Below are 15,149 nucleotides of genomic sequence, written 5' to 3' on the forward strand. Positions count from 1 at the left end.
TTTATATAAAAAAATTAATGAATATTTTTAAGAATAATTTTAATATTCACTGAAACCCTTAAAAGATATATCCTTAGAGCTTTATATTCTGGTAAAAAATATATTTAAATTCTTAACGAAACTATAGAATGACATTGGTTGATCTCAAGCCAAGGACTGACTAGGTGAAAAGAATCTAGCAAGGCTGTTTGTATTGTTTATTATACCTCGATACATGTCATTAATTTAGAACAATATAGTTATGGAACAAACTCCAAAAGACTATGTGGATTTTGAAATTATCTTCAAATTAACACGCACCAAACACGCTGTCAACGACCATAAAACTATGTAAGCTTTCGCATAACTAAATTTTCAACTAATTCCACATAAAGTCACTTACACTACAAATGTTCTTCGCTGAAAACCCATGTTCATTCACACAAAAAGAAAATTTCACTAGCTTTCACTCCAGCAAGTCCAGTTAACAAATGAGGATACTTACAAAACATATAATATTTACATAAATATATTATTTGTGACAGTTGAAAACGTAATGTACAATAATCACAAGCAGTAATGGACAGTGGAAAAACTGTGGCCTTTTCTTTGTCTAGCTGTGGATAGGTGAAATATTAAACAGAAAAAACACAGGAGAAAGTATTTGACATAATAACAACTTTTCATAACACCAGCCTTTCTTTGTTGCTTGTGAAAAATAAAAGAATGCTCAAGTACAAATGTATTTTTAAACACTACAATTCTCTATCGGTTATGGGAATCATAAAAAGACTCAAATATACATAAACAGCAGTTGATACTGGAATAGATTGTGAAAATCATATAGGATTAGCAGGGCCTCACGTGGCTTTAATATTGACCTAGCATTAGCGGATTTTGATGAATTTTGGTGGAAATTAAGTCATTTTCAATAGCTATATTTCTGTCTACTACAAAAATTAATTATTTATTACTTAAAACTTGAAAACAAGGAACACTAATTTAAAGCAAACAATTATATTTAATATAACAACATACTAATCTAAAATTTTGGCTAAAAAATCTGGCCTATATTTTGTGAATACTTCAAAGATTTCCAAACAGAATAATAGACACTATTTTGTCTGGAACTAGCTATAGTGCATACATTTGAAATTGAGCACTTAATATCCGCAACATTTAATCTATAGTACACAATATTGATAATAAAATAGGAAAACATTTTTTCAGAGTAAAAAATAATGTTATTTATTTCTTAATATTATTTCAAGTCGCATTCTAAAATTGAAAGTGATGCAACTATTTTATACCCAACGTTTAATTATATCTGTAATTATATCGTAATATTTTTTAATCTCTCCATTATATAGATAAAAAAAACCACAAAATTAAATTATAATCAGTAAAAATTTATTGAATATTAACAGATTCTTAACAACTTAATGTGCATTAATTATTACATATGCACTGTCTTTATTATTTTCAGTTATACATTCTTAAATTTAACAGCAGTCTGGGTTCTTCATTATAGTTCTTGAATAAAATGTGATAATTTCAGCAAGCTAACTAAAAAGGTCAAAACATGAATATTCTACAATACTGTTATATATAATGTTACTAAAACTGAACAACTGATTATGCTATTTCGAGTTTTACTAAAACTGAATAACTGATTTTGCAGACTTAGAAACTTTATACACAATAACTTTTACTCTAAGAAAACAGTTTGGCTTGGCTTAAAATCTACAAAACAAATTACAATTTATAATTAACTATTAAAAAAAAACAACTCATAATTTTTAACAAAATCTAACAAAGATGGTCAGTTTCTCCTGGGAAATCAATTCTGCTTAGGATAAGAAAACCCACCACACATACACAAACCAATTGAAATAACAAAATACTCAAGGTGTGCCTAGAACAAAACACTTGGCTAAGGGCTATGCCAAAACAATTTTACAATTAATCTATGTATTACGGGAGCAAAAACAACAAAACCTTCAAGGTTTCCTTAGACTTTGGCCCATTAACTAAGAAATTATTAGTAAACAGTAATAAACAGAATAGTTTTAAGGTTTATATATTGGCTGCCTGCAACTCAACAAAACAATATTGGTAACACTTAATTGTGAACAAAGAAATAAGCACACACTTATGTAGCGTACACGTATGGATATCGACACCTATAAACCGTTACAAGACCGGCTCTCCCACGCACAATTCGTGTTCATACTACAACTGCGCACGACCACACATTTATCAAACTATCCAAGTTCATGTAAACTAGATAAAGACTTGAGTGGTTATCGAGGAAGATTCATAAAAACAAATTTAAAGAGATGAAAGAATAACAAAATTTATGGATTTACACTACTCAAAACAATCAAAAGATAGATAACTCATTACCATCCTAAGTTAATAAAATTTGTATTCCCTTAAATAGTAGTTATTTATTAAAGTAGATTTTTAGAGTCGCGTTAGATTTTGGCTATGTGCAAGTCCATTCGGAGGCTTGTCTACGCAGACTAAAAAAATGACTGTCTTCCGCACTAGTCACCTCCGCACTCCAAAATTCCAATGCACTCGTAAAAAACCTACGTCACTAAAATAACTATTTTTATAATAAAAAATTTCAAGCTATATTAATTGGTATTAAGGTCTTTTTTTCGTTCTAAGGTGGTGGGTTCGCGCACAATCGACGACTCTTATATCTTCTGAATCTTCTCACCGACGACAACTGGGTTGTTGCGCCGGATTTCTTGTGCGCCAAGCTCTCGGTAGTCAAACGAGCAGTCGTGCTTGTCCGAATATCGGTGGACAGCACAGTACAGGCCTCCGCAGCGACACTCGAAACCTACACCAGTACAGATGTATTAACAACAACACCCACCATACTGTACTAGTTCATTTACAAAGCTAACATTAATAATCTCTTTCACTACAACATATTTTTATATTGTGTATTTTCCTTACAAACTGTATACCAGAACTTGAATGTTCAAAGGCAAATTTTGCGTATTTAAATTTACAATTATTTTACTGCTCTTATTTTTTTAAACAATTTGAACACATTTTAGAAAGTTTCCAGTAAGAAAATATTTTTTAAACGTAAAAATGTATATAACAAAATTAAGGTGATTTTTGATACTTTAGAAAAAAGCTTATTCATACAAGGAAAAATTTCTTTTACTAAACGTCGTAAGTTTGAACAAGAAATGTCTCAATATTGGCCATTTTCTAAAGTCGTACCTACTTTGTTATAATATATAAATTTTAATGACATATAACACATTTTTATCTTCTGGAGAAAATTCACTAACCTTTATGAATGCACTTTTCATAATTGCATGAACTGTTGAAACAATTTATAAAAATGATTACTATAAAATTAAGACAAGCTAATTATAGAATCTTGTACCATATAGTTTTGTGGTATTACATTTAAAATTAAATACATCATTACAAGTTAAATCAACAATTCATTAGTTTTCCAGGAGTATTTATGAATTTGTAACTTTAATATACATTTATGCTAAAGACAAATGATGTATTACATTACATAATCCAAGCAGGGTTTAGTTTTAGGTATTGTTATAATAATGGTTATGGATAAAACTGAACGACCACATTAAAACTTCTTACATGGCATCAAATCTTGGCATATTGTAAAAAGTAACTCATGGTACTCAATTATTAATGATAATATGTGAATAGCAGTGGTGACATAGTTCACAACAATACCTCACCTGTGAGCCCAACCTTCTTGCGACACATGGCGCAGCGGTTTTTCTTTTTCTTAGAGTCCTTATCATCCTTGTTGTCCTGTCCTTCGTCCAGGTCCTGGTTATTATCCGCTGCACTACTGCTGCCTGCTGCTTCCCCTTCCGTCTACAAACAAAACAAAACATCATTACACATGGTGAATTGTAAATCTCTCCTTACTTTAGTAGCATTTTATTTATATATATATATATATATTTTTTTTTTTTTTAATAAAACTGTATGTGTAAACGCATGCATGCACACACACACACACAAGGCAGTAGTTCTTAAATTGTATTGGTTATTTATTCAATTGTTGCCTGTCTCCAGTCAAAAGAGTCTTCGTCATAAATCATAAAAGTGACAAATCTGCTTGTGGATTATCAGAGTAAAAGTAGAAAAGCACAGAAGAGTTAGCAAACCATTGCATTTGGTTATTGTGAAGAACTTGTCCCACCATAATAATATTTCCATTGTTATACAATACTATGTATAATATGTGATATTTTAAAATAAATTTGTAAATTGTGAAATTGAAATTAAATTCTTAACCCTTTAAATGATCAATAATATTTTTTTTCCCAAAAATTGATACGTTCTTTCAATGGATGATTCCTAAATTGATTCCATTAGTGTTTTTGTAGTATTCTGCTAAAATTTGTAGCTTTATTGAATAATAACATTGGAAACTTTAAAGTTGTATTATAATAAGCGGCCACCACCACAATCAAATCATAATTATCGTATCCTCGATACATACGACTAGTAGAAATACTGAAAACAAAATGTCCAACCAAATTACGTAATGGGTATTTCAAATAACAATATAATTCTGCTGATTTTAAATCTTAAAAATTAATATATGTACTAATGATAAAAAAACTATCTATGTTATCTAAATTTATAAAATGTTACAAACAAAACATATTATATAGAAATCGTAAAAATATTTTAACCTCTTCGTAGTGTGGACATACACTTTTTTTATATTTTTTTACTGGCCAACTATTTTATGAAATGCTTTGAAATTCTACTGGCTTCTGTACAAGACGTATTGCATCAAAATATATTAGTTCATAAAGCTTTTGACTTCATATATTGGCAGTCTGTGACTAGAAATTGTAATTAGTCTCAACTGACTGTTCACGGTTTGTTGCAGACAGTTGTATTTCGGTATATTTTATCTCGCTTTATGTTTTTAATTTAAAATGGTATGAGGTATGGTAGTTAGTTTTTAGCTTGTTATTTGTTTGACTTGAAAATGAGTAAAAGGAATCGTTCAAAGTCTCCCATAAGTAAAAATGCACTAATTAGTAACAGTTGCAAGTGACATGGATGTAGGCACTGACAATATTTTTACTGATGGCTATCTTGACAACATTGCCAATAGCTGAACATGTTAATAGTTATTTATTGTGAATTGTCTATAGATGAAAGCTTATTAGCCACTCAACATAACTTTCTAATTTCACAATACTTCCTAATAAACTTCATACCCAATGGGATATAAAATTATGGATGATATGTTTTCAAGCCATAGAGGATAGAATACTCCCTAAGTTTCTTTTGTTACTAAGGTAGAAAGAAGTCTGCTAGACCTACTAACAAAAGTTAATATCAGTATTTTATTACACTTTTTAATATAGGCTATGAAGAGTTTCAATTGTTATATGAGAAATAACTTACAAGGTAAACCTATACTTTTTTCCTTAGACAGAATTGAACTTAAAATAACACAAATAATGTTTAGGAGAGAAATATTTTTTTTTGTGTACAGTTTTAATCAACAAACTAGAAATTTTAAATTGTATATTTACAAAAACTTTAAATATATATTATATATAACTATAAATATACACACACACAAAATAATTTTCAGAAAAATAGTAAATATATTATATCCATAATTGAAAAAAGCAGTGTGCTTTATTTTACCTCAAAGTGACATTTAAAACCAAAGGGATTTTTTATTGTTCTACAATAACTCTGGACAAACGTTCACGGGACTATCCATTATCCATTTCATACTTAAACTTGTAGTGACTAAAGGATCCAATATACATTTCATACAAAATTTTGTGTTGATTTCAAAACCTATATTTAGTTTCAATGACAAAAAGGATATACATTTGTTTTATGCATAGAATGTAACAAAATTTAATCGCTAAACTCTGTATCATACTTAGCTAGCTTGTAGTGTACAAAAGAAAAGAAAATATACACATACATTTCAATAGTACAGTTTACTATATTCATCATCATATATGTAAACTTATGAAAATACCTGAATCATTTTTACTTGAGGACTAAAACTCCCTCAAATCATAACAACAGTCTCAATTTTTCATAGTTCAAGTTTCACATTAAAACCCTGATATTTGATAAGTTTTTTTAACCATATGAATTTAAATGGGTAATATGTAGTCCTTCAAAATGAATTTAACATGAAGAAAGATATGAAAAATCACTATTTATAAAAAAGTTACTTAGAAGGAATGCCTATACTGTATAGTACATAATGAAAATGTACCAGTCTATATTATAGTATTGTCCAATGTTTCACTGGAAAAATGTATAAGTTAACATTATTAATAATTAATAATATTAATTACTGAATTCACAAACCCAGCTGGACGGTTAACCTGGCACATCATAAACTAAAATACGTTAAATATAAAGTTCTAGTTTAATCGGCCTGCATCATAACTGTTATGTAAGTTTCCCGAATCTCATGACGTCAAAACATTTTACATTATTCAATTTCAAAATAAATGTGGTGAGCCATCTTCATTCAACTGATATGAAAACGGAAACTCAGTGAGGCCGGGTAAATAGTTTAAACTGACTATGGGCTAGATAAGAAAGGTACTTACGTCCTTGTTATCGCCAAGGGAGGGAGCGGGAGTTGGCGCTGGACTGATGACAGGGATTGTGGGCACGGCTGTGTGCGTCTCCATCAGGGTTGCTTGGGGAGTGGAGAACGTAGCTGTGGAGGAGGTGGTGCTGGGTGGTTGTTGTTTCTTCTTGAGCGCTTCTTTGTAACACAGCGAACATAGTCCGTCAGTGGCAGGATTACCGTAGAAACCGCATCCAGACCGGCACAACGCTTGCATTGAGTTGCTTTCACGCTCCATAGTGACTATTCAATATCTAAAAATTCCGATAACTAAAACCGAGTGTTCTTATGTTGCTGATGGCTTTATGTTTGGTTTCTTGAAAATTCACTAGATCAATTGTGTTCCCTTCCTTCCTCAAGTGTCAAGATGTCTGCGTCACCTGAAACAAAACAACAAACATAAGACTAATACCAATCAAAACTCAAGGCCTGATCAGTTGAATTTTCTTACAATAACTGTACCGCCCATTTGCATTCAACATCTAATATGTGTAATATTCCAAACTAAGGTAAAAAAATCTCTTGTTGCATAGTCCAATAGAATACATAATTCAACATCTAATATGTGTAATATTCCGAACTAAGGTAAAAAAATCTCTTGTTGCATAGTTCAATAGAATACATAATTCAACATCTAATATGTGTAATATTCCGAACTAAGGTAAAAAAATCTCTTGTTGCATAGTCCAATAGAATACATAATTCAACATCTAATATGTGTAATATTCCTAACTAAGGTAAAAAAATCTCTTGTTGCATAGTCCAATAGAATACATAATTCAACATCTAATATGTGTAATATTCCTAACTAAGGTAAAAAAATCTCTTGTTGCATAGTCCAATAGAATACATAATTCAACATCTAATATGTGTAATATTCATAACTAAGGTAAAAAAATCTCTTGTTGCATAGTCCAATAGAATACATAATTCAACATCTAATATGTGTAATATTCCTAACTAAGGTAAAAAAATCTCTTGTTGCATAGTCCAATAGAATACATAATTCAACATCTAATATGTGTAATATTCCGAACTAAGGTAAAAAAATCTCTTGTTGCATAGTCCAATAGAATACATAATTCAACATCTAATATGTGTAATATTCCGAACTAAGGTAAAAAAATCTCTTGTTGCATAGTTCAATAGAATACATAATTCAACATCTAATATGTGTAATATTCCGAACTAAGGTAAAAAAATCTCTTGTTGCATAGTCCAATAGAATACATAATTCAACATCTAATATGTGTAATATTCCGAACTAAGGTAAAAAAATCTCTTGTTGCATAGTCCAATAGAATACATAATTCAACATCTAATATGTGTAATATTCCGAACTAAGGTAAAAAGATCTCTTGTTGCATAGTCCAATAGAATACATAACCTATCATAATAAATTTACATAATTTAAAATAGGTTGAGTTTTGGACTAATGCCCCCCCTCCTAATTATAATAAAAATAATAACTAAAGCTTGATTTAAGAAATTATTTTGATTTTTAAATGTATTTATTTAAACAGACAATCTAATTAAAATGTTCAAATATGTTAATAATAATAAGCTACAATAAATAAGATCACAAAATATTATATGCAATAGGAATACATATAATTAAAATATAGATTGAAACACAAGTACTTTCTCCACCGGGATTCATCTTTCCTTTGCCAGGCGAGCATGCTATGTACCACTACACCTCAGAGCCCTTACTTTATATGATTCAGTTACTTTATATTTGACTGTTTCTGTCACACATGTGTTTAAATAAACAATAATACTAATAAATGATTGGAAGACCAAATACCTTCAAATGGCTTTTAACATTCTTTAAATTTGTATAAAAGCAATATCCTAATTTTATGTCAATAAAGATTGAACCACGACAGTTATATACAAATAATAATAAATACACAAATAAGTTAATATTTTACTCAACAAAACACGAAGTTGCTGGTGCAATTCACTTAACTGTGGCTATACACAATTAACAAATACTGTAAATAGCAGTTGCAAATATGTCAAAAATACAATTTACAAATAGGGTAAGCAAAAATAAATATAAGACCTAATTAATTAAATTTTACTCTTCTAATTAATATAAAAATTGTTATAGGAATGTGTTATATGATAATAGACAAACTTGGCCTTTAGCTTCAATTTACATTATTATTATAACAATTATTTATTAAATTTACACCTCATGTCGTAAATTAGTTTCTGCAGTAGACTATAAAGTATATGTTGTGATGTATCCACATATATGATATCATAAATGTCCAGTTATCTGGAAAATATATTATAAACCTTATCATTGTATTCTATCATCCAATACAATAAAATCTAATATAAAAGATTTAGCCCAACTAACAATAAATGGTTTCAATTTATTTAGCTATTGATAGTAAAGGAATACACCAATGCACACATCAACAACTTGTTTTAGAGGGCATATTAGCCTTCATGTAATATTTAGCATTTGCTCTTTGTTAAAGATTCAAATCTAATCTGAAGCCTTGTTTTTTACAGAATATTATATTCGGATTTAAAGGCAATGATTCGTAAACCAAAAAGCAGTAATTTTAACAACCCAGTCCACAACCAGGGTTCCTCGTCCACAATTGTTATAAGTGTAAACAAACAAGGCTAAACCTGTAGTTCTGATAAGAACTGTCAATTATAGATTATGCATTAAATCTGATCAATGCACATAAAACAATTTCTTAATAAATACTAGAAATATAATGCATATATAATATACAAAATATGAACATTTGCCAAAACTACTAGGCCTAGGCTAATGCAACCAAATACCTGAGATTACTGTACCTTCAGCACACAGCACGTTGTATATTTTTTAAATAAGAGATATTAATTACCAATAAAAACCATCTAGAACACACTTATATAATAACAAAACGTTGATTAAAAGAAGAAACTAACTTGGTTCTTAAACAAATAACGACGGGTACAATACCACTGTGACGGATGGAGCTGGACTGAACTAAATGCCGCCAAGCGGAAGCGACCACGACGCCATGGACGTTGGTACGAAGTGCTGTACGCAATTGAGTTGCGCAGTGGACAGCTGATAAACAGCTGATGTCGCTCTAGGAGTGTTGCCAACCACTCTGCAAGTATTTTTAGAATTTCCGAACTGGCCAAGTTTGATGCACATCCATTATAAACTTCCTCATTCTTGAATCAGACCGAATTAAACGTATCTTTTTAAGAGGATCCTTTTAGTTCCCAATTAACATTTCAACAATTTCAATATTTATGTTAACTAGGAAAATATACTGTAAGAAAACCAAATTTTGTTGTTGCTCAATAAGTGGTTTAATACCAAACCATTTCCCCAAAGTTACGTTTGATGTAATATGACTTTCATATTCAGTATGAGTCTTAACAAAACAAATGCTTTTACTATACATTTTAACGTAGGGTAACGCGTAATATGACATTGTATTGGAGATTCGACAATTTATATTTATCTTTTACTCGTACAAACAGTACCTGTTGTCTTCCTCGAATTGGATTTGATAAGAAGTTTCTGGTTGTTAGGTCAGGCCTATCGTCGTTGCCGTCGACCCTGAACACCACCGCCACCGCCGTATTTGTTGAGCATAAATTTATTTTTGTTGTTTATTATCTGAATCGGTAGATAGTTAAATATTGAGAGTCGTCGTCTTCTATTACGGAGTTAGTGTTGCACTTGCTAATTTCAGATGTAGCATTAGAAGTTTTTTCTTCACGAATTTGGGTTATACATGGGGTCACGTGTTCTTATTTTAAGTGACAATGATCAAGATTCGATTTGCATTTACTGCTTAAAGGTTAATTTGAAAGTAAATCTGCAACGTCTTTTAATATATTAAACCTCAGCCATTATTTTGTTGAAATTAAAATAATTTATTAAAACTTGTGAGTCTAATGCTTTACGAAGTAGCCTTCAGGTATATTTCAGTATCGCATGTTAAAAATTTAACCTTCTCTTAAAAAAAACCCCGATAAATCTAGTTATATTTATTTCTAAAAATAATAAATTAAATCCACGAGATTTATTCAAACTAATGGATACAACAAATCTTTAATACAAAATTATATGTTTACAAGATTTTAAAAGGGTTTAATTAGATATTTAGTTCAACAATTCCGGCTTCTAAATTGAATATTTCCTTCTTAAATGTACAGTATAACAGGTCAGTCCTTTATTAATTTGTTATGCATTCCCTGCTTGTTTCTTGACCTTAGTCAGTCTGCATAGTTAAGGGACAGTAATCTACCTCACTACTGACATCTAAAACCCTACCTTGACATTTCCCAGCTGGTCTTCCAGTGAAAACAGACAAAGAGATCATAATTGTTAATTATGAATACTTAATACATAATTGTACAGTGAGAGTACTGTAGCTCGAAAAAACAGGCATAAGGGAATCAATTATATCTGTTCAAATAATTTATATATCGTTTGAATATTGTATTCCCCTCCCCTCTCTCTCGACATTGAACATTTTTACCGACGAAGAAACGGATGCATATGAGCGTTAATAATATGTTTACAGTAGGACTAATCGTCCGTGGTTCTGCGGAACACTCAGTTTTGACTCTCATCGGCATTTAGATGCAAAAGCATTTCTCATCACCTTCCTTACAGTACACATAAATGGAGTAGTGTTGAACCAATTGTAACCCATGTAAGAAGATGCTAGCAGCATGCTCATTCATCTCAGATTAATTTGAAGTAATGGACTAAATCCTAGCAAATGGCAAACTTTAAAAAAACCTCTTCATTAACGAGGTGGAATTATGTTATTAATACCACATCTTAAGATAAAATTGTATTCATGAGTCCACACAGTAAAGAAATATAATTATTGAAATTTTAATTGGCCGTAACTTAAATTACAAGTATGCACATGACAAAAAAAGGGACTGGTAAATCAAGAGAGTTATTGGAACTCGTTGACGATTGCATTATCACCGCACCGCCAATGAAAGTGTGCCGTTCATTGTCAGAGAAGACATCCGCGTAGAACAGACGTGAGAACACATATTGGAAAAGTGAAGCCAGACAAGTCGAGGGAGCATCCTGTGGGATCGAATTGCAGGAACAGGACCGCAGCCACGACGAGCAGAGGATACCGGACAGCTGTAGCGGCAGTGACGTCACGCCAGCTGTTGGTTGGCCACGCCCCCGCGACAATCGATGGCACAGGGCTGCCACCTGCCAGACCGGCCGACCTACATTTCCCTCCTCTCCCCTCACTCTCGCACCATTGTTTACATGCTCCATTCACAACAGACACGTCACATCGTGCGTTGCGTCTCACACTCTACCACTTCTGCTACAGCTGCCCACTTGATTCGTGCACTGGCAGAAATCCCATGTTCTGGAAAAGGATCCTTTTACTCGGTTTCTAGTTCCCGAAAATGCTCCCTATCAACACCAAACCAAATGAAGGTACCTTTGATACATACATGAATATGTATAATTATCTTCACAAGTTTCTAAGAACGCAGAGACATCAAATGTGTCTTAACAGGGTTGATCGGAGCTTCACAAGAGGCTTCAACAGTAAAATCAATAAAAGTAATTATAATGGGCTATTATTAAAAATTATCAAGTAGTTACACAAATGCATCAAGAAATGTTGTATGTTGTTTGTTATCTTCGTTGCAAATGGAGAAACTGAAGTTTTGCTGACTCAGCAGGTATAGTTCGTAAACATTTTTATTATTAAATGAGAGTATACACTGGTTACCGGTTATCAACGAATTTACAAAAAAATCCGCATAAAACGAGTAACAGGCAGCTCTAAGAAATCATTGCTGAAAAACCAGTCCTGATAAATGACAAGTTGTTAATGGTGAATAATAATTTTCACTAGAGTAGGAAACAATTAATTTTAAAATCTATTTACAAAAACGGTTATTTTTGTCATTGGATTATTTATTTGACAACTTGTGAAATAATCCTCAATACATCCACTAATCGCACCATTGTATGGTGATAATACACATAATGTTATTCATTTATATGGTCAATAACTCATTCTTATCGAACGAAAATTTATTGCTACGCCGAGGAATATTGCACCAGTTCGCAATTAATTATTTACTCTGGCTGATAATCGAGTTTTATAAAAAGTAGGTTACACTGGTAACTGATGTCCTGGTACACCGATCAAACGTAACCCAAGTTAGCCCGGATTAGCCGAACTCTTCACAATTTATGTTTAAACTGCCAGCCGACTCCCACTGGAGGAGAGGGTGGACGAAGAAACCAGGCCGCGGTTACACCGGAGTTGCAAACAGAAAAATGCTAGTCGCCCATACAAATTTTCATTTTGTGTTAGCACATCAGTGCACTGTTCGTTACTTGCTGCAGTAGCGTGTGGTACAACACAGATGACCGAGAGTGCACTGGGTTAGTCATTTATTATAGGCAAGAGACAGGTATTGTGGTAGCGAGCTCTTAAATGATTTTAAACAAAGATGATACAGATCCTCTGACGGGAGGATTCTTTCTTCGTACGTCTGCAACGGTTTTGATATTTTAATTGTGGGTATAACGTAAGGGTTTCGCCCACGCCATAGCTGTGGTTACGATAATACTGTTATGCCGATGGGTTTTGAAATATTGCGTGCTTTTTCACTGTCCAAGTAGAAAATAATTCAGGCAACTGTGTCACATTGTTGGAGTGGACAGCTAAAGCTCATACATGAGCCACAATACGAAACAATGTTATACGAGACAAAGATAAGAAATGTAATGACCATGCGATTTAAACACTCGTATAACTGCACCATGCAAGTAATCGGAAACCCCTCAGCTTAATGTTAAGAAGTAATCGCAGAAGGTAGTAGCTACTGGCATTCAGCTATTGAGCACACTATATTGAGATCGTCCACGTAAACACGTTCCCGTAGAATTGTGGTGATATCTCTCACAGAGGGGGGTGGGGGGGGGGTCAACATCGCCTCACATAATTTGTGGACGGGCACTGAAGGACTCGGATAGGGCCGAATAAGTATCAGTTCCCCAGGCTCCCTCGGGCGAACCGAACGACAGTCTTGCCGAGGCCTTTGTTTTCTGGAACGGCTCTCAACGCCATCTCGACTTACTACCGTAGTTCACACAGTCGATTGTCACCAGTAGAATGGTCCCATTGATACGCAATACTCGGTGCACTCTCCTAGGACCACTAATCGTGTTGGCTTAGTCCTAGCTAGATCCTTACATGCGGGACACCTCGCGCAAGAACTTTTCAAATATTCACACCGAAATCCTCAGCGACAGAAGATGCATAATTAATTCTAAATTTTATATTTCAATTGGTCTCGAGTATATTACTAGGATGGCAAGACTACGAAACGTAACTGCAACTGCGATAAGTGCCTCAGTGAGATTTGCTGCATTTACTGCAATCTGTCACTGATTAGTTATTGATCTGCATCACATATAGACTTTATCTCTGCAGATGGGATTTTAAAATTCTGTGACACGGTTAACTCGAGGATTTCAAAGAGGTAGTAGTAATGAAATCAATCAAGATACTCTTTGCAATATACATTTCTTTAAAGGTTTGAAAACCGTCAAAACCTCAAAGAAATAGTTGAAATATACCTAAGAAACGAAGAATCGACATTCCTCGTAGGTAGCGATATAAACACACAACGCGCGCAGGAGTGTTTTCTAGCCCCAAACGGAGGTAACGGAGCCATTTCTCAGCAATTCTATCCAGAACGCCACACGGCCGCAGCCGGCTCGGCGGGACGCGACGGGTGGTCTCAGGATGCGGGCCGGTTCTTCATCGGAATCGACCAGTCGCGGAGATTTGAGCAGGTATCAGAACTGCCTTCAGATTATGTTCTTTCTCACTTTGTCTCGTGGTGACCGACCGAGCAGCTTTTCACCACGCGATGTCTAACAAAACAATCGAGCCGAAGTATTTACTTGGAAAAATCGTCAAATAAAGAGCGAGACAACCATCTGAGATAACAACGCTCTGTCATACTGACTAATGAATATAGCACTTTGATGTTGTCGCGCCACACCACTGAGCAAAATAGATCAAGCGACTGGACAAATTTGCTACTGTAGGCTCCGTGATCAGGAGAATGGTGATGATAGCCATGACAAACTGGCGACCTAGAGTAACTCCGTGACTAGGAAAATACTGACAATAGTGAGAAATAAACTCAGATAAACCTGAGTAGCCACGAGAAATTACTAACCTATAGCTCGTGATCAGGGTAATAGTAATGAAGGAATCAGAAAACTGTTTAACTTTGTATAGAAATCCTGCCTTGGGTAGGAATTTCGAGTTTTATTTTACCGACCTCTTGAGAAAATACGAGAATGAGATTGCATAATACACTTGTTATGCAATGCGAGAATAATGAGTGCTGGTTGTGCACTCTAGTTCAGCGCTCGGCCGCCACGTTATCTCCCGGAATGAAATCTAGTGACCGCGCACGCATGACTCATGTCTCATGCCTCATGCCG

General features: G+C 33.3%; 1 protein-coding gene across 6 annotated transcripts in view; it reads right to left on the bottom strand.

The window, feature by feature from the left end:
• Nucleotides 1-183: 183 nt before the first annotated feature.
• The window catches only part of LOC124369785 (AN1-type zinc finger protein 6-like), a 100,185-nt gene continuing 85,219 nt past the window's right edge, over nt 184-15,149 (bottom strand). For 3 of the 6 annotated variants that reach the window (XM_046827878.1, XM_046827879.1, XM_046827882.1), the window contains 3 exons: nt 6,615-7,017; nt 3,726-3,867; nt 184-2,833 (listed from right to left, as the gene is read on the bottom strand). In XM_046827878.1, coding sequence (XP_046683834.1) covers nt 2,685-2,833; nt 3,726-3,867; nt 6,615-6,875 — 552 coding nt within the window. In that variant the 5' untranslated portion in view covers nt 6,876-7,017 and the 3' untranslated portion in view covers nt 184-2,684. Of the gene's footprint in view, nt 2,834-3,725; nt 3,868-6,614; nt 7,018-9,451; nt 9,706-15,149 lie in introns of those variants that run through there. The other 3 variants (XM_046827881.1, XM_046827880.1, XM_046827883.1) reach the window with 3 other exon arrangements.

This window comes from Homalodisca vitripennis, chromosome X (assembly GCF_021130785.1).
Source record: "Homalodisca vitripennis isolate AUS2020 chromosome X, UT_GWSS_2.1, whole genome shotgun sequence".
Taxonomy (NCBI): Eukaryota; Metazoa; Arthropoda; class Insecta; order Hemiptera; family Cicadellidae; genus Homalodisca; species Homalodisca vitripennis.